The following is a 24,609-nucleotide window of genomic DNA, read 5'->3' on the forward strand; positions in this document are numbered from 1 at the left end:
TATCTGGGTACTGCATTTTCATGGGTGATAATGTGATCTCGTGGTCGTCTAAACGCCAGCCCACCATTTCCCGGTCTAGAGCCGAGGCCGAATACCGTGGCGTTGCTAACGCAGTTGCCGAGACCAGCTGGCTTCGAAACCTTCTTCTCGAACTCCATTTCCAAATCTTGAAGGCCACCATCATCTACTGTGATAATGTATCCGCGGTTTATCTTTCGGCAAACCCCGTGCAACATCAACGTACAAAGCATGTTGAAATGGACATTTACTTCGTTCGGGAAAAGGTTCAGATTGGCCATGTTAAAGTTCTACACGTGCCCTCCTCATTGCAGTATGCGGATATTTTCACTAAAGGTCTTCCTCACACACATTTTGAAGAATTTCGGTCCATTTTGCGTGTTCATCCATATCACGCTTCAACTGTGGGGGACTATTAGAATATGTAAATATTTTGTAAATAATATTCACCAATATCTTAGGAGATAATTATGTATTTGATAAGTTTCCATATTTCTTGTATTGTATCTCACCCTATTTAAAGGGATGTTATTATTCAATGGAGGACACGAGTTATTCTTGATCCATAAACACTTTTAATTTTATATTTATTTCTCAAAAAAGAGAATGCATCAATCGTCAAAACTAATAATGCTTACATTTAATTATTATAAAGTTTACTAGATTTGTCAAATGCTTACATTTAATTATTAAAAAGTTTACTAGATTTGTCAAATGCTTACATGACTAAAAAAACTTTAATTATTAGAGTGCATTTTAGTAATTTTTGTAAGATTTAACAAAAAAGTTAATAAGGCTTGATCTTAGTACTCAATATTGTGACAAAGTTTGGCCTTAGTACTCAACATTGTGACAAATTAGAACTTTAATACCTGATTTTGCAACAAAAAACTATTAGTATCTGACATTGAAATTTGGTTGAAACCACAAGGACCAACGGTGTAATTTTTCAAATGATTAGAACTTTATTTAGTGTAAAACATATATATATATATAGGGTCAGGATCATTACAGAACCATAAATATTTACAGAACTCGCAGAACTCCTAATAAACAATAAAATCCTAATAAACAATCTTTTTATTTATATATTTTTATGTTTAGGATAATTTAATCATTTATTATGTGTATTTTTACGATTACATATATGTTACGAGTAATTTTATAATTACACATATGTAAACTAGTTTTTTGTTACATATATGTAATTAGTTATGACACATATATAATTTTGGCAATTAAACATCTGTAAACTACTTTTAACATTTATGTAATCAAAGAAATACATATAATAGATGATAAAAAGATCCTAAATACAAAAACTTATATATAAAATGATTGTTTATTAGGAGTTCTGAAAGTTCTGTAGTTATTTAGAGTTTTGAAATGAACTCAACCCTATCTATATATATACTATATAATAAAAGAAACCAATTTTGGGACACATGTCATTCATTGGAGCCATCTATTTTCTAGTTTTCTCATCTTTATCTCATACTTAATTATAGATAATTAATATTAATTAAAAGATAATTAAAAAATTAAATTTAAACAATTCGTATAGGAGATAATTTAATCTTTTGAAATATTTATTAGATTTCAAAATTATTTACCTTGACATTAACAAAAGACGTACACTAAATATAGATTTATATAATGTAAAGAGTTAAATGTCATTTTAGTCCATTTGGTTTGTGCTATTTTGTCAGTTTAGTCCAAAAGTTTTATAACACACAGGGTTTATAAAGATATAATAAGATATAAATTTCTATTGTCGTTAAAAAAAAGATATAACTTTTTATTGATTAGTATATAAAATTACATGTGCTCAACCCATACAACACGTGAGGTTCTAAGAAATGTAACTTTTTCATTATTAATATATAAAATAAAATTTACTCAACCCGTACAATACACAGAGTTCTTAAAGATATAACTTTTTATTATTTAATATATAAAATTACATTTATTCAACCCATGTAATAAATGAGATTTTTAAAGATATTTTTTTATTATCTGCTATATAAAATTACATTTATTTAACCCGTGTAATAAACGAGGTTTCAAAAATATATATTTTTTATTGATTACATTTATTCAACCCGTGTATTACACGGGTTTCTAACCTAGTGTGTATATATATATATATATATATATAGGGAGCCGCTAGAATGAAAACCACCTCGAGTTGTAAGAACCGCGAGAACTACACCCCACGGGTGGGCGTTCACCACGATTTTTTTTTACAACTAGATGTGTAAATTATAAACACAGCCGTAAAAAAAAAATTTTAAACGCCGCGGCCGGGGGGTAGTTTTTTACACCACAAGTTTGGTGAAAAAAAAAATTAAAAACACCAAACTTGTGGTGTAAAAAACTACCCCCCCCCCCTCCGGCCGCGCCGTTTAAAAAATTTTTTTACGGCTGTGTTTATAATTTACACATCTAGTTGTAAAAAAAAAATCGTGGTGAACGCCCACCCGTGGGGTGTAGTTCTCGCGGTTCTTACAACTCGAGGTGGTTTTCATTTTAGCAGCCCCCTATATATATATATATATATATATATATATATAAAGTTAAGGTTCATTTTAGAACCACCTTTATTGTGAGAACCATGGGAATCAATCTGAACACACTAAAAAACCTACTCACAAACTAAATGCTAAAAACTAAACCCTCCCCCCCCCCCCAAAAAAAAAAAACCTAACTCCCCAACCCCCCCCCCCCCAACCCCCAAAAAAAAACCTAAACCACCCCCACCCAAGCTAAAATACTGAAAACTAAACCCCCAAAAAAGCTAAAAAAACACACAAATTTTTTCTTATTATTTTTTATGTAAAAATCGCTACTTTCAATAGGCAATTTTTTTTTTAAAATGAAATGTATCAATTTGAATTTAAAAAATATTTTAAAAAAATTGTGTGTTTTTTTAGCTATTTTTAGGTATTTTTGTTTGTGTTCACATTGGTTCTCGCGGTTATCACAAAAAATGATGGTTCCTAACGTATCCTTCTCCTATATATGCGGTTATAACAAAAAAGGATGGTTCCTAACGGATCCTTCTCCTATGTATATATATATATATATATATATATATATATATATATATATATATATATATATATATATAGGGGACCGCTAGAATGAGAACCACCTCGAGTTGTAAGAACCGCGAGAACCATACTGTACGGGGCGAGGTGGACCAATTTTTTTTTTCAAAAACGTAGATGCATGTATTATAAACACATTCGTAAAAAATTTTTTTAAGAAAAATGCCGTGCGTGTAGTTTTTTACACCACAAGTTTGTGGTTTACGAGTTCCGTAAAAATATGTGTAATTATAAAATTACATACGAAAAATGATAAAATTACGCTTAACATGTATGTAATAGTAAAAATACACATAATAAATGATAAAATTATCCTAAACATAAAAATATATAAATAAAAAGATTGTTTATTAGGAGTTCTGCGAGTTCTGTAAATATTTATGGTTCTGAAATGATCCCGGCCCTATATATATATATATAGGGTATGGATCCTAAGAGAAGTCCACCCTATTTGAGAAACTTGAGAAGCAATCTGGACCATACATTTTCCCTAAGCAAAAAATGCAAAAAAAGACGAAAAAAATGCAATTTTTTTTTGAATCACAATTTTTTCTTTAAGGATTAAATTTTTTATTTTTTAAAAAAAAATTGGGATTTATACACATGTGTATATTGTTAATCTTTTAACTATACATATGTATATTGACAATTATACATATATGTATATACATGTTTAAAATTAAAAAATATGTGTTATAAATCCTAAACCTTATACCATAAATACTAAAGCTAAACCTTAATGCTAAACCTTAAATCCTAAAGCTAAACCCTAATTCTAAGCCCAAATGCTAAACCCTAAAGCTAAACCCTAATTATAAACCCTAAAACTAAAGCCTAATTCTAAACCCTAAAGCTAAACCCTAATGCTAAACCCTAAAGCTAAAACTAAACCCTAAAGCTAAACCATAAAGATAAAGCTAAACCCAAAAGTTAAAGCTAAACCCTAATGCTAAACCCAAAAGCTAAACCCTAATGCTAAACCCTAAATACTATTACTAAACCCTAATACTAAACCCTAAAGCTAAACCCTAAACCATAAAGCTAAACCCTAAACCCTAATGTTAAACCCTAAATACTAATGCTAAACCCTAAATAACACTTATTTTTCAATTTTAAACATGTATATACATATATGTATAATTGACAATATACATATATGTATAGTTAAAAAGATTAACAATATACACATGTGTATAAATCCCAAAAAAAAAAATTAATAAAAATTAAATTCTTAAAGAAAAACCTGCGATTTTTCCAATAAAAAAAATTGCATTTTTTTACATATTTTTTTACATTTTTTTGCTTAAGGAAAATGTGTGGTCCAAAATACTTATCAAGTTTCTCAAATAGCCTACTACTTCTCACATGATCCTTATCCTCTATATATATATATATATATATATATATATATATACTAGTCATTTACCCGCGCGATGCGGCGGGAGTGACAATTTACAATAGGGTACTCGTTTACCGCTAGTTTATCCGTCGTCTCGTGATATATTGTATAGTACTTAAGTTATTTCTTATTCGCGGTATGTTGGCACTGGTTTTTCTGTTAGTTTATCGATTCTTTGGTGATATACTCGGGTAAATTTTTTTAGCTGTAGCTTCGGCGTTATCTATCTACAAGAAGAGATTAAAACAAGGAAGTGGATGTAATTAAAAACAAGAGTACAAAACAAGCAAGTAGCTGGACAAAACGCTAAAAACAAAATACGTGGAGTCTTTTGTATCTCTTCCTGTTTTACCAATACATCCGTTCGCTCAAGACTTTCTTAAATGATATGTGTTTGGAATGAATTGTAAACTGAAAAATACAATTTTGATTGGATATAAACATCAATTTTAAAGCAAATAAAAATAGTTTGGTTAAATATAAAAAAAGACAAGTTATTTAGAGGATGTAGAGGGTACTGAAGGACTTTTTGAAAGTTTGATGTTAATTAAAACTCATTTTATAATTCAACTGCTTTCACCATCATTGAATGTGGAAGAGGTTTTGCTGATAAGATAAGTAATAGAATATATATTCTACCTTGTTTACAGTTTGACTTGTAGTGTCAAATTTAACTGATGTAAAAAGCCACAGAGCATTTAACTGATTCACATTAATTTGACATAATCTTCTATTTGCTATATGTATTGTTTCATAGGGACTTATAGAAACAATACCGCAGGCTCTAGCTGCCACTCCACTACAACTCTGTGAAATCGTAAAGATCCCAACCGAATCCGGACAACCCTCTTGAATTATGATGTTGTGGTGTTCTGTGTGGATTCATTGTTGTCAAGTATGACCCAGTCACCCTGTTACTACAGCATCAAGAATTGCTGGATGAGATGCTAGCACATCCTCTAAATCACCCGGAGCCAGAATATCAATTATCCACATCAGTTGATTTCTAAACTTACTATATAACATCACAAGTTTACAAGTTAAAAGAGAACATGTGATCATTAAATGTTATAGGTACATTGATTTTAATAAAGTTAAAGCTGAACAAACGCTAAGTCAAATTGGTACATTGATTTTAACAAAGTTAAAGCTGAACAAAACTAATCATATAGGTACAATTTTTTTTTCTAGAGAAAGACCTGAATATGTAGCAATAACTGCTCCTGGGCATGGAGGTTTTGAGATATTTCTTCACATATATGATCGTATTTTGCGATCTCATTTCTGAAAAGATCTTCATATGAACCTGCCGATGTCATCAACTTCGGGAGTATATCATCCTATAGTCAGAGAATTATATTGTTAAAAAGAATTATATGATTCAAGGGTTTGACAACAAATAACATAATTTGATAAACCTTTCTCTTCATATCTTTAAGCATGTCTTCTAGACCCGCCCGTTGAGCACCCAACGTTTCTAATTGCCTCTGCAAAACAAACCAATGTATCAAAGACGACGATGTTGAGAAAAAACAGTATATTTTGTTGACAGCAAAAAAAAGTGGGCCGTACATAATATCGTTTTCACTCATCTGCAGAAGCTGAAGTATGAGCAGGGTATTTCTGTAAAATATCGTTCCATTTGCAACGCCCCTCGGATACATCCTTTATCACTGCTGCCACCTCATCCGCGTTCACACGGATTGTCACTGATGATGTGGAGTCCACAGTTACAGCAAATGGCACATCAAGTTCGATAAATTATTGGGTTCTTGGGAAATAGCCAGTGGCCAGCATTGCATCTTTAGCTAACACTAACTTAGATTGGCCTAACCATTTACCGTAGCTTGGTGCTGATAACCCGATGCCATAGATTCTCTTGCCATTTCCGAGAAAAAGAGAACCGGGGTAGGTTCTATCGGTGTCACACGCAGCCACACCTACAGTCCAATAGAAAGGGCCTGTTGCTTTGACTTGACAACTGAATTATGGCTTACCCACACGTAAATTTCAGTGTGACAGTCGAGTATTAACACGTCTTCGGTAGTTAACTTGTCCCGAGTGTAACTGAATATCTCTTTTACCTGAAAGTGTTGAAAAAAGAATTTTAAAATTGATGATATACATCAGAGAGAGAGAGAGAGGAGCAGGGAAGCAGGTGTTTTGATTTTGTCCAATGTGATCTTGTAGAGAAACAAGAGTTGTCTCCAACATGTCAAGCCCCGAGTGATTTGCAAATATGAAAACAGGTTGCGACTGCAAACCACACCGAATACATTTTTCATTAAAAACTCATGTTCTAAATCAATAAAAAATTACAAATAATAAAGAGAAATATCTTAACACGTTAAACGGGTTAAATAAAAAGAGCTAGCGAGGAACAGGTCATATGGGTCGAAATAAGTCAGAAAATACCCCCATTTCTATATTTTCAATGCATAAAATATTTTTAAATCTTTACTCAAAAAACTAAGATGTTAATTGAAATTATATAATTTCCTTTCAAAAAAAATGAAATTATATATTTGTGTACATAGAAGAAAAAGATCTCTTGTTATACCTTTAGAGAACAACACAAAATGGCGTCTTGATGTTGCCAAAGATCTTTCAATAATGATTCCCCAACTACCGAACCCGCGCTTAACAAATCCGCTCCTAAATGATACCTGGAAAAAAAACCAAAAATCAGAATCAAATGTTTTCAAAACGTTGCAGCTGTTCGAAGAAAAAAAAATTACATGTAGCTCTGGCAAATCCATTGCGCTAAAGTGAGTGCTTCAGGCGAGCCAGGAGACGTTTTGGGAACGACACACGGGCTCAAACCAGGAGATATAGCCATCGCAACTCTCTGAACCGAGTTGATGACACTTCGAACATATTGTCGGGCCATTGTGGCCACACTTTCGGCTAGACTATTCTCAAACGGGAACTGAAAGGTGATGGTTAGAACCGATCGTGTGGTTTGGCATGTTGACATATCGGTTGAACCTTGGTTAGCTGTAGGTGTCATGTCTAGACTGGAGGTTAGGTCAAGTGTTCTATGCGTGGTTACCAATGCATTCTTAGTGTCACCCTGGTTAACATGGATCGGTTAGTCAAACTGGTCAAAGGAGTGAGAATGAAAAAAAAAAGAAAAATGAAATTATGATTAACGAACTCAACTGATTTGGGATCTAACCGGATTATACGAAATCCTGATGGTATGGGCGGTGCATATGGGTCGAAATAAGTCAGAAAATGGATCGGTCGAAATAAGACAAAACGTACAAGTACAACCATGTTCTGATTTCATATCCAAGCCTTGATCCTATATAAAATTAGAATAAATGGAACATGTTATATAAAATAGGAGAAAAAATGGAAAAGGTTATATATAACACAAAAAGCAGAAAGACAAATACAAGCCTGCTTCATCTTTCTCATTTCATATTCATTCCTGAATTGGCTCCACTCTTCACTTTGCTGAAAGTATTCATCATCAAATCGTCCATCTACGAAATTCATGCATCACAATAAGTAACATATAAGTAGACCGGGTCCATGTAACCACTAACCAACCACTATGGAATCTAACAAAATGTAACGTACTTATGTACATCCGGCAAACTAAACAAACAGATCACCTGAATAAAACTTGATATTATTTGTACGAGATGCTGAGGCAGCCCAACCTCCGGTCTGTTTGGGCGCATCAGCACCCCCCATCAGGTATTACTTGAATCCTATCAGGAAATGCCTGAACCAAATCATTACGAGCTGCAAACTCTTCCGATGCAAGTCCGTTTACCTGTTATGAAATTTATATCCAAAACTTCATTCAACACAGTCGAAAAGTCTCGCAGATAGAACTAAAACACATCATACATATGAACCCGAACATGACCCGTTCAACTCGATTTTTTTAATTTTCTCCCGCAATTTAATATATTAAAATTCACTAAAAAACAGAAATGTATATAATAAAATTACATTTAAATTAAGAAATCTTATTTTAATTTCTCTTTTTTAAGTGATAGTTCGTTTTAATCGGTAACGATTTTTGGATGAACTGCACTTACTGGGTGGTCGGAACCCTAGCTGGCGCCTGTTGTTGATGTCAGGCCACCCATGCTCATCGAGTCTCCACACAAGCAGCCCAAAACTTCACCATGCTTTAATGAACTTGTGCCTAATGCATTAACTTAATAGCCGAATCATCTACCCTGCAGCAAAACAAATGGAATACATGAAAATCCAAGCATTTTAGAAGCAACAAAAAGAAATATAAACACCATGTGTTAAATAACATTAGATCAGTTTCAATTGAAACCAACTATAAAAAATCACTGAACCCAATCCCAAATTAACCAGATCGTAACAAAAGTAAACATAAATATGAGGAAGAATTTACATGAAGAAGCATGAGTAAACTCTACTCGGCAATGACCCACTGAAAAAACATGGGCAATGAGCCTACCTGTGTACATGTTTGGTGTGGTGAACCCCACCCGCCACTCTGTAAATTTAACAAATACATAAAGTTGGATTAAATCACACAAATTGTGGATGATTACTTGAAATACCAGCCATATGAACATTCAATAACTAACTACCTTGGTAAAGATGATGTCCGGAAGCTGAGGTACATCTTTTGATTCGTAACCTTCTGATTAATGACTGTAAAGAGAGCGAAACTAAGGTGAATTTATATTTTATAATCTCAGATCTGCTGAAATTTGGGCGAAGTGAGTAGCAAAACTTACCAGATCTACGAGACCAAAATCGGATCTGGGAGAAATCTTCATGATTCAATCTTTACCTCTGAAATCAAAACCCTAGATCTGAATCCAGAGAGAGAGCAGATGGAGGGGCGGATAAGAATGAGATGAGATGTGAAACCCTAGATGTGTCCGCGTGTTTGTGTCCGCGTGTTTAGTTTAGGGGAAAGGGTATAAGTGGAAAGTGAAGTTTTCTGGTGCTTAAAAGACTTGTACATCATGCTTTAGAGGTGTTTTAAAGAAATTTCAATGACTTTAAGAAGTCCTTTGGATATGTATATTATATATAGTATAGTATAGATATATATCGAATATTTTTATTATTTATTATATGTATTTTTATGATTACATAAATGTGAAAGAGTAGTTTAATCATTTTTTGTATGTAATTTTATAATTACATATATGTAAACTAGTTTTTTTACATATATGTAATTAGTTATTACACATATATATATAATTTGGCTATTACTTATATGTAAACTACTCTTAACTTGTATGTAGTCATAAAAATACATATAACAAATGATAAAAGTTTCTTAAGTATAAAGAAATATATATATAAAATGATTGTTTTTAGAAGTTCTTATAGTTCTACAAAAATATTTAGTTTTGAAATGAACATGTAAGTAGTCATAAAAATATACATATAATAAATATAATATATGATAAAAGTTTATTAAATATATATAAAATGATTGTTTATTAGAAATTTCTGGAAAATTATAGAGTTTTGAAATGATACCGGCAATATATATAGGGAAGAGTTCAAATGAGAACGCTAAATATCACGAGAACCGTAAAAACGAATGAAAAAACCCAGGGAACTTGGTCAAAAAAATTTCAAATTCAATTTTTTTACACTTAGCATTATTATTCGATTACAATGTTAAAAATTTAATTTGCACGTTTAAATTTATGGGAATACGTAAATAAGGAGAATTTACACATTTGTAAGTTTGCCATTTACACATGTATAAATTTGTTATATTTACACATGTGTAAAAATATGATAAGAGTGATTTTGAGAGGAAAAATAAATTATTTGATGTTGTATTTAGATTACAATGAGTTTTTTATTAAAAAATTAGTTTTGATTGATTTTTTAATTGTTCTCACATTTCTTGCATTATTTTGCGTTCTCAAAATAACCCCCGTTGTATATATATTTCTACTTTGGGCAGTGTTTTAATTTAAGATGGTAAAATTGTTTAAAAAAAGTTCATTAGCAAACTAAGGGTCTGTTTGGTATGCGGTAATGTGACAACCCTCACTAAACCAGGTATCCGTACGATTTAATTAATAATTAATTGCTGCTTAATTACTGTGCTTAACTGAAATTGCTGATGAACTGCTATTTGATTTCTAGTACTTGTATATTCCTGCATCATACTTTGATTTCCGTCACTACATTATTTACACGTTGAACCTTAGTGACAAACATGATGCACAAAAGCACAGTAGCATTAGAACGGATAACCTATTGAACGTGCTAATAAAGCCAGCATCAGGGAGACACTGCCTCTAAGGGCCTGTATGAGCCAGAAATGTTTTACTACGCCCATAGTGAGTGTAGGGATACAAGGGTTGTAGAACTGCGTCTCTAGGAATAAGATATAATGATTGGATGTGCCTAAAACGTACTCCGAGCACAAAACACAGCACTTTAATCAAAGATTCAGCTTTTAGCTAACTAATAAAGTGCCAAAACATGAGGAAAATATTCCTGACACTTTGTAGAATAAGTTGTGTCACTAAAAATATTATTAACGACACTTAAAAGCTTATTTAAGCACTTTAACGGATTACTATCCAACCGAACAACCGGACTATACCCGGGACATAAAAATATTGACAGAAACATTATTTATCTTTTTCTGAGCCAGTTAGGGTCCCTGAACACCCTAACACCCGCTATAAAGCACATCACACCACTAACCAAGTTAACCCCTAAATCTAACTTGGTTAACCTAACTAATCATCAACTAACTAGTTGGAATTGAACTAGACCCCCCCCCTTGTAACCGGCCCCATAACTAGGGGGACACCATGGTACACACTTTGATTATTTTATTGTTTGTGCACAATATCTAGGAGACATGAAACCCATTGGACTAAGCTCACCCTAATTGTCTATAAGTATCAAGGGTTACACACAAGATCATTATCATTTCATAACACAACCACAACTCTCTCCCTCTTGCTCCACCATTCTCGGCCGAACACCCCTCCCCCTCCACATCCATTTTCGAGTTTAGTTCACTCCATTCCAACATCATACAAGTGTTCAAGGTCACGCATAAGGAGTCTTGGAGCTAACGGAAGGCGAAGGACCTCGTTATCTTGCTTTTATCCACCACTTCTTCGCATAGATTCTTCCCTAGCCCCGAGCTAGAGGTATAACACTTAAAACACCCTCTCGAACTAATCTAAGGTGGTTAATAAGATTTGTAACGGTTAAAACTCGGAAACTTGCATTTTGAATCTTTAAAGTCTACTAAATACATGAATCTTGTTGGTATTGTGTAAAAGATGTAGTACTTGAAAGATGTGATTATTTAGGCTCGATCTACGTTGTGGTAGCTCGGATCACCATTTAACCTGGTTCGGTTAAGATCATGGATCTTGACATAAGCTTGTTTCGGACGGTACAAGGGTTAAAAGGTGAAACTCTACCACACGAGAAACATGAACTTGTGTAAAAGTATTTTTACTTGTAAAATAGTGTTTAAAACTAGCGGATCTACGTATCTGCAAGTGGTATTTTCAAAGGACCAAGTGTCGAGAAAATCATGTTTTCTAAAAGTCGGATAACACACTAACAAGCATGATTTTTACAAACCACAAGTGTATAAACACTTGTGAAATGAAAAGTTCGACAAAATAACGATCTTTGTAAAAGATGACGGGAAGATGTAAAGATGGATTTATTCTAAAAACGAGGTTTTTACGAGATTAAACTATTTTATACAAAGATCCACAAAATATAACGGGATCTACACTATAGTTTTCGGAAAAACTACAAGTTCATGCGATTATGCAATTTACATACTTGTCGACTAGTTTGATGTGTCAGAAATTGTTGATTGAATCAAGAAGTTGTTGAAATGATTTTTGTAAAAGAAAATGATACGCTTGAAAGCGTGGCCACCTCCAGTTACAGGGGAAACTCTGGCGAAATTTTCTTAAAAACCTAACACTTAGAATTATTTACAAGTGTTAGAATTATTTTTGATATGTTTTCAAAATATATTTCGCCATGACTTTATTTACAAATATTCGGAGGTGGGATTTTCACAAAATTAAACGTGATAAATATATATTTGGTAAATATAATTTTTCACAACACTGTTTATGATTATTTTGTGAAAATACACAAATATTATTTTTAGAGTAAAAATAATATTTACAAACGTTGACGAATCCAAAATAATACGAACGCTTTCACGATAAACATATAAGTTACAACGGTAATTATTATTACCACACGATTACTAAAACGTAACTTACGCATTATACGGAAATGATTATGAACGAATATTTTATCAACGTATTATTTTTGGGGAAAAATTATGTGAAATGGAAATATAATATTTTTGCGAAAAATATTTATATTTGGAATTAGAAATGAAAATATATATTAAGTGAGACTTAATATCATAAATTGAACGCACATGTATTAAATCCCCCATCCTTGGGAAGGAGATTAACTACCAAGTACATGCAAAATATAAACACGAAATAGTTGTCTAACTATTTCCCGAAAACCTAAACTATAAAGCTAAGGCACGGCCATACGTCTAATAGAATTAGTACATGTAGGTCGTCGCGCAGCTGACATTCGGAGTACTTGGTAGAGACGCACTGACTGTGAGTTCATGTCCCCCTTTTCTCTTAACTGTTTTCAGTTTTCTAAACTGCGGGGGTGAAATACATGTTACTATTTACGAGTACTTTATACATGGTATGGTTAGCGTAAGGAGGGTTATTACTTAGATCATGTGAGTGGGTAGGCGCAACTTGAGGCCATTAATCCTCATTGTAGGACCGAGGGACAGTAGCGGTAGATCTATCTGGGTGTAGCGAGCCCAGCCCCAGGCCCAGCATAACGGACCTCGGGGTGACTTTGTGCCCAACGCATAAATCTGCTAGGTTTGAGTCTTCCTACTTGCACTTCACACATATCAATGGCCTTGCAAACCATTGGTGATCTCTTTTTCCTTATTTGCTACATACCAGGATTTTTTATAAATACAAAGGTTTATTTACTCACTTACACATGAACTCGCTCAACATTATTGTTGATTTTTCAACTTACATGTATTTCAGGGAATTAAAAGATCTGGCACGGTATGGCACGTTTTCCCGCTGCACTAGTTTCCAAGGTCATCCGGGGTTTAGGGAATGTGACTCTTTCCTGGACAAGTCACAGTCCTTAAACTGTGTTTATGTTATGTTTAAGTTGTAATGTTTGTTGAACAAGGTTGTGGTTGTTAGGGCGTGATCCCGTTTTAAACAATGATACGGTATTTTGTTTTTTTTTTGTTTTTTTTTATGGATGATTCTTGCATGTTTTAATTCATATAGCTTTGTTATGATTAAGCTATGGTATTAAGAAGTCACACCAAATTAACCACGCTTCCGCAAAGCCAGGGTGTGACAGCTTGGTATCATAGCTCTGATCATAGCGAACTAGGATTCCTTCTCGAGTCTAGACTATGATCACTAGGGCTCTCACGAAAACATTTTTACTGCATACCACTTAAGTCCAGATCCAAAACGTTTTTATAAACAAATGTTGAGCACAATTTATTTATTTTTTTCTTTTTAGGCTCAGTCTGGGAGGCTGAGGCTCGGTCTGGGAGGCCGAGGCTCGATCCAATGGATCGAGGTAGTTGTCTAGTGGGACTAGGGAGTCAGTCTGGGAGGCTGGGAGAATTGGCTAGTGGGACTAGGAATGTCAGTCTGAGAGACTGGGAGGCTAGTGGGACTAGGAAGAGCAGTCTGGGAGGCTGGGAGAATTGGCTAGTGGGACTAGGAAGAGCAGTCTGGGAGGCTGGGAGGCTAGTGGGACTAGGAGAATTATGTGATATCTTACTTGGTAACTTATGTGATTACTTGATTGTATGACTGATTATTTGTGCATACTTGTGTCTATGTTACAGACTCATGGACTCAGCCGGTACTGGTGACTCGGACACCACTGGACCCAGACCTATCGTATCTGACGACCTCGTATCCTCAGAGCACGAGGTGCACACCTCTGACTACACCAGCACGGACGATGACGATTTCCAGCCCTTCGCACTACCCGAGGGTGCTGATGAGCCTGCAGATGGCCCTCCTACTGAGTACCTACCTCTAGTAGTGATTCCGGCTCCTATACCTTTAGCCGTCTATCCCGCATATGACTTACTTCTTGACGCCGAGGCTGACGGCGATATCGATCTGTTTGAGGATGAGCCTATCGAGGATGAGATCCCGGACGCAGCCCTACTTCCTGCTGGCGATCTTCTGATGATCGCTGATGCTCCTGCCGAGGACTCACCCGCACATTCACCGGTCCCAGACTCCTTTGAGTCTGTGGCATCCGCACCATCTCACGAGGTGAGCGCACAGCACTTTGCACACGACTCGGATCCTGACCAGGCATCCTCTGCTGCACCTATTCCTAGCTTCGCATTTGACCATGATGACATAGAGGATTCTGATCCCATCTTTCCTCCGGGATTCGACCCGGATCATGATATTGAGTTTATCCCGATGGACCAGCCCATGGAGGATCCCGCTGATCCAGTTGATCCTATTGATCCCGAGTTCGATTTCGAGATGGCTTTTGATGACCTTGAGCCTGCCTTGGCTCCTGAGCAGGCAGCTGCTCTAGACCCTATGCTTGAGCATGACCCCGTACATGCTGGCATCCCTGTTGAGCCTGTTCTAGCTGACCCGCCCGTTGATGATCATTTGGAGGGCGATCATGTCGTTGTTGCTGACCCTGTTGTTCCTCTACCTGTTATTGATATACCTGTTGACCATCCTGTTGATCACATTGCACCAGTTGATCCTGTTATTGCTCCCCCATTTGATCCCGTTCCACTTGAGCCTGAGCACGCACTGTTTGCAGACCACATGGATCCACCGGATGAGCATGCACAGCACGGTTGGATACCTGCTGATGAGGATGTTCCACCTTTGCCCCCTCAGATACCTGTTACACGACATATTGATTTTTCTTTTCAGGTTCCTCAGTTTGTACCTCCAGCGAGGCCTGGAGAGGGTTCTTCAGCCCATCCTTTCGGGCACGTACCGATGTCTATCCCCTTCATGCCCCAGATGTCATCTGTTCCACCCTCTGCTTCACTGTTTCATGTGGCACTGTTTGACCCCACCAGTGAGCCTTTGCTCTGGTCGACACCACCAGTCATGCCACCTACTGATCCTTACCATCCATTTCATGTGGGACACACTATAGAGGATGTTTTGATGTCCTTCGTTTATCAGCACGAGTCACACACGCAGCGTCTCCAGGAGCTTGAGAGAGCTCAGCTGCCACCATGTTTATGCCATGGTCAGACACACTCTCCTCTTCAGCCATGTCGATCATTACCCCCAGATTATGCTGCTCGCCTCTTTACACTAGAGCAGCAGGTTGCTTCTGTCATCCGTACTCAGCGAGCTATGGAGGAGGACTGGCTCCAGTTACGTCGCTTGCTTTACACTTACTTTCCCCCTCCTCCACCGCCATCTGTATAGAGCTCATCAGTACTGCTTGTGTAGACGTTGGTTAGAGGACCGCGATTGCTTTTGATTGCACAGCATTTTGGAGACTACATGATGATACTGACTTCTGACACATACTTGATGTATTTGATGTATTTGACACTGACTTGATATAGTTTTTGGACAGGGGTGATGTAGCCCCTAGTTGATTGATGATTGTATGACACAGTGATGTACTGATACACTTATTCTGTGGTCTCGATATATAGCAATCGCAGTATTCTCATCATATTTGATTCGCTTGATTGCTTAATTACATTATTATGACATGGGATGTTGTGTGTATATTTTTATGACATGGGATGTTGTGTGTATAATAATTTATGACATGGGATGTTGTGTGATCCATATTTGTGATATATTAATAACATGAGATGTTATGAGCTATTACTATTATTATACGTACGCTTTACTATGGCCTGACCGACTTAAACACATCTTTAGAAGATGCCGCCAAGACGTCAACAACAGCAAATGCCTACAACCCAGGCCGAACTACAGCAAGACATTGCTGCTGCTATTGCTCAATATGCTGCCTCTCAAGGAGGAATGAGTGGAAGCAACTCTGGCAACACTGGCAACAACAACAATCCACCTCATGGTAACCCTAAGTCATTAAGACATACCATGACCTAAATGGATTCCTTTAGCAGGAGTGCTAATGCCGATCATATGTTATAATGTATGTGCAGGGTGCACCTACAAACAGTTCTTGGACTGCAAGCCCGTAAACTTTGATGGCACAGGAGGTGCTGTCGCTTTTGTCCGCTGGGCTGAGAAAACAGAATCTGTTCTTCGCATGAGCAAATGCGCACTGGATCAGCAAGTCACCTATATCTCTGGGCTATTTTTGGATGGAGCCCTATCCTGGTGGAACTTGCAAGTACAGACACTTGGCGAAGCTGCAGCCTACGCGCTGACCTGGACCGAACTGAAGGAACTCATGCGCAAAAAGTATTGTTCCCGCGCTGAAATCCAGAGATTGGAGACCGAGTTCTGGCATCTAAAAATGGAAGGCCCAAAGATAGCAGAGTATGTTCAGAGATTCCACGATTTGTCGCATATGGTACCCTACATGGTCACTCCTGAGTTCAAGAGAATTGAACGCTTCATTTGGGGATTAGCTCCTCAAATCATAAGCATGGTGACCTCCTCCAAACCTGCGACTATCACTGAAGCCATTGATTTGAGCATGGCTCTTACAGAGGAGGCGATTCGTTTGAACAAGTTTGATGAAGTTGAGCCAAAGAAGAAGGAGACTCATGTGGAGTCATCTGGAGGAAACAAGCGGAAGTTTTCAAACTTCAAGCAGGGCACCGGGGTGGTGGTTAAGAAAGGGGAATCAAATGCGCCAGCACAGGATACAGCTGGTAGTAGGAGGAAAGGTAAGGGATATATGGGTACACATCCCAAGTGCAACTCATGCCAACGACATCACTCTGGTCATTGCGGGCTAAAAGTATGTGAAGCTTGTGGAAGGACTGGCCATTCAAAGGATTCTTGTTGGGCTAGCGCTGGCCGGGGAGGCCAAGGAGGATTTGGGAATAGAAATAACCGTGGTGGTACTGGGAACCGCCCACAAGGAAACAATGGAGGTGATGGAAAACGGGTCAATAATGCAAACCAAGCGGGCGCCATGAATCGTAATCAGAGGAACAATCAAGCTGGAAACGATGGTGGAAACGGGCAGAGGCCCGGATGTTTCAACTGTGGTGATCTTGGGCATTACAAAAGAAATTGCTCGGAGTTGAACCAAGCCCGCGGAAGGGTTTTCAACATAGAAGCAAAGGAAGCGCGCCAGGATCCCAATGTTGTCACTGGTACGTTCCCTGTAAACCAACGCTATGCATCCGTTTTATTTGATACTGGCGCCGATTATAGCTTCGTGTCGTTAGAATTTAAGAACATGCTTGGTTTAGCCGCTAGTAAGTTAGACATTCCGTACTCGATTGAATTGGCGAATGGGAAGTTAGTAGAAGCTAGTGAGGTGATTCGAGGTTGCGTAATCGAATTGGGAGAGCGTGAGTTCGCTCTAGATCTACTACCAGTCCAGTTGGGAAGCTTCGACGTGGTAGTAGGAATGGATTGGTTATCGAGTAACAAGGCCGAGATAGTTTGTCATGAGAAGGTCGTTCGTATCCCAACCGATGATGGTGAGATCATTGTTGTTCACGGAGAGAAGCGTGAAACGCCGTTGAGGATTATTAGCTGCCTGGAAGCAAGAAAGTGTTTGCAGAAAGGATGTGTTGCTTTCCTGGCACACATTGTGGATAAGAAAGCTGAAGAACCGAAGATCGAAGACATCCCTGTCGTGAAGGAATATCCAGAAGTCTTCCCAGAAGATTTGCCTGGCTTGCCGCCTCAGAGACAAGTGGAATTTCGCATTGACTTAGTTCTAGGCGCCGCGCCTGTGGCTAAGGCACCCTACAGACTTGCTCCGTCTGAGATGCAAGAACTGTCGACACAACTTCAAGAGTTGTTAGACAAGGGATTCATCCGACCGAGCTTCTCGCCTTGGGGAGCTCCAGTGTTGTTTGTCAAGAAGAAGGACGGTAGTTTCCGTATGTGCATTGACTACAGAGAGTTGAACAAGCTGACGATCAAGAATAGGTATCCCCTGCCAAGAATCGATGATCTGTTTGACCAACTACAAGGTTCAAGCTTTTATTCAAAGATCGATCTTCGATCTGGATACCATCAGCTACGGATACAGGAGGAGAGTATCCCGAAGACAGCCTTCAGAACTCGATATGGACACTACGAGTTTCTCGTTATGCCGTTTGGTTTGACAAACGCACCTGCAGTGTTCATGGATTTGATGAATCGAGTTTATAAGCCGTATTTGGATAAGTTCGTGATTGTGTTCATCGATGATATTTTGATTTATTCAAAGACGAAGGCTGAGCACGAGCAGCATTTAAGAGCTATTCTGGAGCTGCTAAAGAAGGAACAGTTGTACGCCAAGTTCTCTAAGTGCGAGTTTTGGCTAAGAGAAGTGCAATTCCTTGGGCACGTGGTGAATGGAGATGGAATCCACGTGGATCCAACCAAGATCGAGGCGATCAAGGATTGGGAAACGCCAAAGACGCCCACCGAGATTCGGCAATTCTTGGGTTTGGCTGGCTATTACCGAAGATTCATTGAGAATTTTTCAAAGATCGCTCAACCATTGACGCTCCTCACTCAGAAGGACAAGAAGTTTGATTGGGGAATCAAACAGGAAGAAGCGTTCCAGATATTGAAAAGTAAACTTTGCAACGCGCCAATCTTAGCCCTACCAGAAGGTACAGATGATTTTGTGGTATACTGCGACGCATCGCGTCAAGGATTGGGTTGTGTGTTGATGCAGCGCCAAAAGGTTATTGGCTACGCGTCACGCCAGCTGAAGGTACATGAGAAGAACTATACCACACATGATTTGGAACTAGGCGCAGTAATTTTTGCATTAAAAATCTGGAGACACTACCTTTATGGTACGAAGTGCACAATCTTCACAGATCACAAGAGCCTCCAGCACATATTCAACCAGAAGGAGTTGAACATGAGGCAAAGACGATGGGTAGAACTGTTGAATGAATACGAGTGCGAGATTAAGTATCATCCAGGGAAGGCGAATGTGGTCGCCGATGCCCTAAGTCGAAAAGAGAGGATCAAGCCCATAAGGGTTAGGGCTTTGGAGATGGTTATTCGAACCGACTTTCCTCTGCGCATTCGTGCCGCGCAGAAGGAAGCTCTCAAAGAAAGAAACCTTGAAGAAGAGTATCTCCGTGGGATGGAGAAGTTATTGGTACCAAACAGGGAAGGAACGTTGTGTTTTGAGAAAAGGATTTGGGTTCCTTTGTTTGGTGGTTTAAGGAAGGTTATTTTCGATGAAGCTCACAAGTCGCGGTACTCTATCCACCCTGGAGCGGATAAGATGTACCAGGATCTTAAAGATTATTATTGGTGGCCTAGGATGAAAGGCGATGTGGCAGTTTATGTGAGCAGATGTTTAACATGCGCCAAGGTTAAGGCGGAATACCAGAAGCCTTCGGGACTTCTGCAGCAACCAGAGATTCCCGAGTGGAAATGGGAACAAATCTCTATGGATTTTATTACGAAGTTGCCAAGAACGCCAAGAGGTCATGACACTATTTGGGTAATAGTGGACCGCTTAACGAAGTCAGCACACTTCCTACCTATCCGAGAGAAGGATAATACGAGCAAACTGGCCGAAATTTACATGAGAGAGATTGTTACACGCCATGGAGTACCTCTCTCAATCATCTCCGATAGAGACGGAAGGTTCGTATCGAGGATATGGCAATCCTTCCAGGAAGCTTTTGGCTCAAAGTTGAATCTGAGCACTGCTTTTCACCCGCAGACCGACGGCCAAAGCGAGCGGATGATATAGACGCTGGAAGACAAGCTGAGAGCATGTGTGATGGATTTGGGCGGTAGCTGGGATAAACATTTGCCTCTGGTGGAGTTTTCATACAACAACAGCTACCACACCAGTATTGGTGCCGCGCCATTCGAAGCTTTATATGGGCGCAAGTGCAGATCACCGCTCTGTTGGTCTGACGCAGGTGATAGACAGTTGGTTGGTCCTGACATGGTACAGGAAACCACAGATAAGATCGCACAGATACGAGATCGCATCAGTGCGGCTCGTGACCGGCAGAAAGCCTACGCAGATCGAAGCAGGAAACCTCTAGAGTTTGAGGTTGGTGATATGGTTTTGTTGAAGGTATCACCCTGGAAGGGTGTGGCACGCTTTGGGAAGCGTGGGAAGTTGAATCCAAGGTATATTGGACCGTTCAAGATCTTGGAAAGAATCGGGTTAGTAGCATACAAGTTGGGATTACCTGCTGAACTAAATGGTGTTCACGATACATTCCATGTATCCAATCTGAAGAAGAGTCCAACACAAGTTACCGTTGCCATTCCCACCGACGAAATTCATGTTGACGACACGCTCCATTTCGTTGAAGAACCTGTTGAGGTCACGGATTGGAAAGTAAACAAGACCCGCCGGAGCAGTTTCAAGCTCGTCAAAGTTCGTTGGAATGCTAGACATGGTCCTGAATTCACCTGGGAGCGTGAGGACCGAATGAAAGAGAAATACCCCCACCTATTTCCTGAGAACCCTGCTTCTACAAGCAGAACTTAAAATTTCGGGACGAAATTTCTTTAACGGGGGGAGAATGTGACAACCCTCACTAAACCAGGTATCCGTACGATTTAATTAATAATTAATTGCTGCTTAATTACTGTGCTTAACTGAAATTGCTGATGAACTGCTACTTGATTTCTAGTACTTGTATATTCCTGCATCATACTTTGATTTCCGTCACTACATTATTTACACGTTGAATCTTAGTGACAAACATGATGCACAAAAGCACAGTAGCATTAGAACGGATAACCTATTGAACGTGCTGATAAAGCCAGCATCAGGCAGACACTTCCTCTAAGGGCCTGTATGAGCCAGAAATATTTTACTACGCCCATAGTGAGTGTAGGGATACAAGGGTTGTAGAACTGCGTCTCTAGGAATAAGATATAATGACTGGATGTGCCTAAAACGTACTCCGAGCACAAAACACAGCACTTTAATCAAAGATTCAGCTTTTAGCTAACTAATAAAGTGCCAAAACATGAGGAAAATATTCCTGACACTTTGTAGAATAAGTTGTGTCACTAAAAATATTATTAACGACACTTAAAAGCTTATTTAAGCACTTTAACGGATTACTATCCAACCGAACAACCGGACTATACCCGGGACATAAAAATATTGACAGAAACATTATTTATCTTTTTCTGAGCCAGTTAGGGTCCCTGAACACCCTAACACCAGCTATAAAGCACATCACACCACTAACCAAGTTAACCCCTAAATCTAACTTGGTTAACCTAACTAATCATCAACTAACTAGTTGGAATTTAACTAGACCCCCCCCTGTAATCGGCCCCATAACTAGGGGGACACCATGGTACACACTTTGATTATTTTATTGTTTGTGCACAATATCTAGGAGACATGAAACCCATTGGACTAAGCTCACCCTAATTGTCTATAAGTAACAAGGGTTACACACAAGATCATTATCATTTCATAACACAACCACAACTCTCTCCCTCTTGCTCCACCATTCTCGGCCGAACACCCCTCCCCCTCCACATCCATTTTCGAGTTTAGTTCATTCCATTCCAACATCATACAAGTGTTCAAGGTCACGCATAAGGAGTCTTGGAGCTAACGGAAGGCGAAGGACCTCGTTATCTTGCTTTTATCCACCACTTCTTCGCATAGATTCTTCCCTAGCCCTGAGCTAGAGGTATAACACTTAAAACACCCTCTCGAACTAATCTAAGGTGGTTAATAAGATTTGTAACGGTTAAAACTCGGAAACTTGCATTTTGAATCTTTAAAGTCTACTAAATACATGAATCTTGTTGGTATTGTGTAAAAGATGTAGTACTTGAAAGATGTGATTATTTAGGCTCGATCTACGTTGTGGTAGCTCGGATCACCATTTAACCTGGTTCGGTTAAGATCATGGATCTTGACATAAGCTTGTTTCGGACGGTACAAGGGTTAAAAGGTGAAACTCTACCACACGAGAAACATGAACTTGTGTAAAAGTATTTTTACTTGTAAAATAGTGTTTAAAACTAGCGGATCTACGTATCTGCAAGTGGTATTTTCAAAGGACCAAGTGTCGAGAAAATCATGTTTTCTAAAAGTCGGATAACACACTAACAAGCATGATTTTTACAAACCACAAGTGTATAAACACTTGTGAAATGAAAAGTTCGACAAAATAACGATCTTTGTAAAAGATGACGGGAAGATGTAAAGATGGATTTATTCTAAAAACGAGGTTTTTACGAGATTAAACTATTTTATACAAAGATCCACAAAATATAACGGGATCTACACTATAGTTTTCGGAAAAACTACAAGTTCATGCGATTATGCAATTTACATACTTGTCGACTAGTTTGATGTGTCAGAAATTGTTGATTGAATCAAGAAGTTGTTGAAATGATTTTTGTAAAAGAAAATGATACGCTTGAAAGCGTGGCCACCTCCAGTTACAGGGGAAACTCTGGCGAAATTTTCTTAAAAACCTAACACTTAGAATTATTTACAAGTGTTAGAATTATTTTTGATATGTTTTCAAAATATATTTCGCCATGACTTTATTTACAAATATTCGGAGGTGGGATTTTCACAAAATTAAACGTGATAAATATATATTTGGTAAATATAATTTTTCACAACACTGTTTATGATTATTTTGTGAAAATACACAAATATTATTTTTAGAGTAAAAATAATATTTACAAACGTTGACGAATCCAAAATAATACGAACGCTTTCACGATAAACATATAAGTTACAACGGTAATTATTATTACCACACGATTACTAAAACGTAACTTACGCATTATACGGAAATGATTATGAACGAATATTTTATCAACGTATTATTTTTGGGGAAAAATTATGTGAAATGGAAATATAATATTTTTGCGAAAAATATTTATATTTGGAATTAGAAATGAAAATATATATTAAGTGAGACTTAATATTATAAATTGAACGCACATGTATTAAATCCCCCATCCTTGGGAAGGAGATTAACTACCAAGTACATGCAAAATATAAACACGAAATAGTTGTCTAACTATTTCCCGAAAACCTAAACTATAAAGCTAAGGCACGGCCATCCGTCTAATAGAATTAGTACATGTAGGTCGTCGCGCAGCTGACATTCGGAGTACTTGGTAGAGACGCACTGACTGTGAGTTCATGTCCCCCTTTTCTCTTAACTGTTTTCAGTTTTCTAAACTGCGGGGGTGAAATACATGTTACTATTTACGAGTACTTTATACATGGTATGGTTAGCGTAAGGAGGGTTACTACTTAGATCATGTGAGTGGGTAGGCGCAACTTGAGGCCATTAATCCTCATTGTAGGACCGAGGGACAGTAGCGGTAGATCTATCTGGGTGTAGCGAGCCCAGCCCCAGGCCCAGCATAACGGACCTCGGGGTGACTTTGTGCCCAACGCATAAATCTGCTAGGTTTGAGTCTTCCTACTTGCACTTCACACATATCAATGGCCTTGCAAACCATTGGTGATCTCTTTTTCCTTATTTGCTACATACCAGGATTTTTGATAAATACAAAGGTTTATTTACTCACTTACACATGAACTCGCTCAACATTATTGTTGATTTTTCAACTTACATGTATTTCAGGGAATTAAAAGATCTGGCACGGTATGGCACGTTTTCCCGCTGCACTAGTTTCCAAGGTCATCCGGGGTTTAGGGAATGTGACTCTTTCCTAGACAAGTCACAATCCTTAAACTGTGTTTATGTTATGTTTAAGTTGTAATGTTTGTTGAACAAGGTTGTGGTTGTTAGGGCGTGATCCCGTTTTAAACAATGATACTGTATTTTGTTTTTTTTTTGTTTTTTGTTTTTTTTTATGGATGATTCTTGCATGTTTTAATTCATATAGCTTTGTTATGATTAAGCTATGGTAT

The 24,609-nt window shown here is 37.8% G+C and overlaps 1 protein-coding gene across 11 annotated transcripts; it reads right to left on the reverse strand.

Annotated features, from left to right (window-relative positions):
- Positions 1 to 5,559: 5,559 nt before the first annotated feature.
- On the reverse strand, positions 5,560 to 9,434 carry LOC110879628 (homeobox-leucine zipper protein REVOLUTA). 11 transcript variants are annotated; one of them, XR_004884481.1, is made up of 12 exons: positions 9,270 to 9,434; positions 9,120 to 9,183; positions 8,984 to 9,022; positions 8,586 to 8,729; positions 8,151 to 8,314; positions 7,929 to 8,018; positions 7,706 to 7,834; positions 7,266 to 7,600; positions 7,088 to 7,193; positions 6,100 to 6,783; positions 5,946 to 6,014; positions 5,560 to 5,867 (listed from the first exon to the last, which is right to left on the reverse strand). XR_004884481.1 is itself a non-coding variant. In XM_022128132.2 (12 exons), exons 5-10 carry the CDS (start codon positions 8,230 to 8,232, stop codon positions 6,468 to 6,470), a joined length of 882 nt encoding a protein of 293 aa, XP_021983824.1. In that variant the 5' UTR covers positions 8,233 to 8,314; positions 8,586 to 8,729; positions 8,984 to 9,022; positions 9,120 to 9,183; positions 9,270 to 9,434; the 3' UTR covers positions 5,560 to 5,867; positions 5,946 to 6,014; positions 6,100 to 6,467. The 11 variants fall into 11 exon arrangements, 6 of the variants coding, with proteins under 6 accessions (XP_021983824.1, XP_021983818.1, XP_021983820.1 ...); XR_004884478.1 differs by having other exon boundaries at positions 7,690 to 7,834; XR_004884479.1 differs by having other exon boundaries at positions 7,690 to 7,834; positions 8,586 to 8,724; positions 9,270 to 9,432.
- Positions 9,435 to 24,609: the final 15,175 nt, after the last annotated feature.

The sequence above is a fragment of the Helianthus annuus genome, chromosome 16 (genome assembly GCF_002127325.2).
Source record: "Helianthus annuus cultivar XRQ/B chromosome 16, HanXRQr2.0-SUNRISE, whole genome shotgun sequence".
Lineage (NCBI taxonomy): Eukaryota > Viridiplantae > Streptophyta > Magnoliopsida > Asterales > Asteraceae > Helianthus > Helianthus annuus.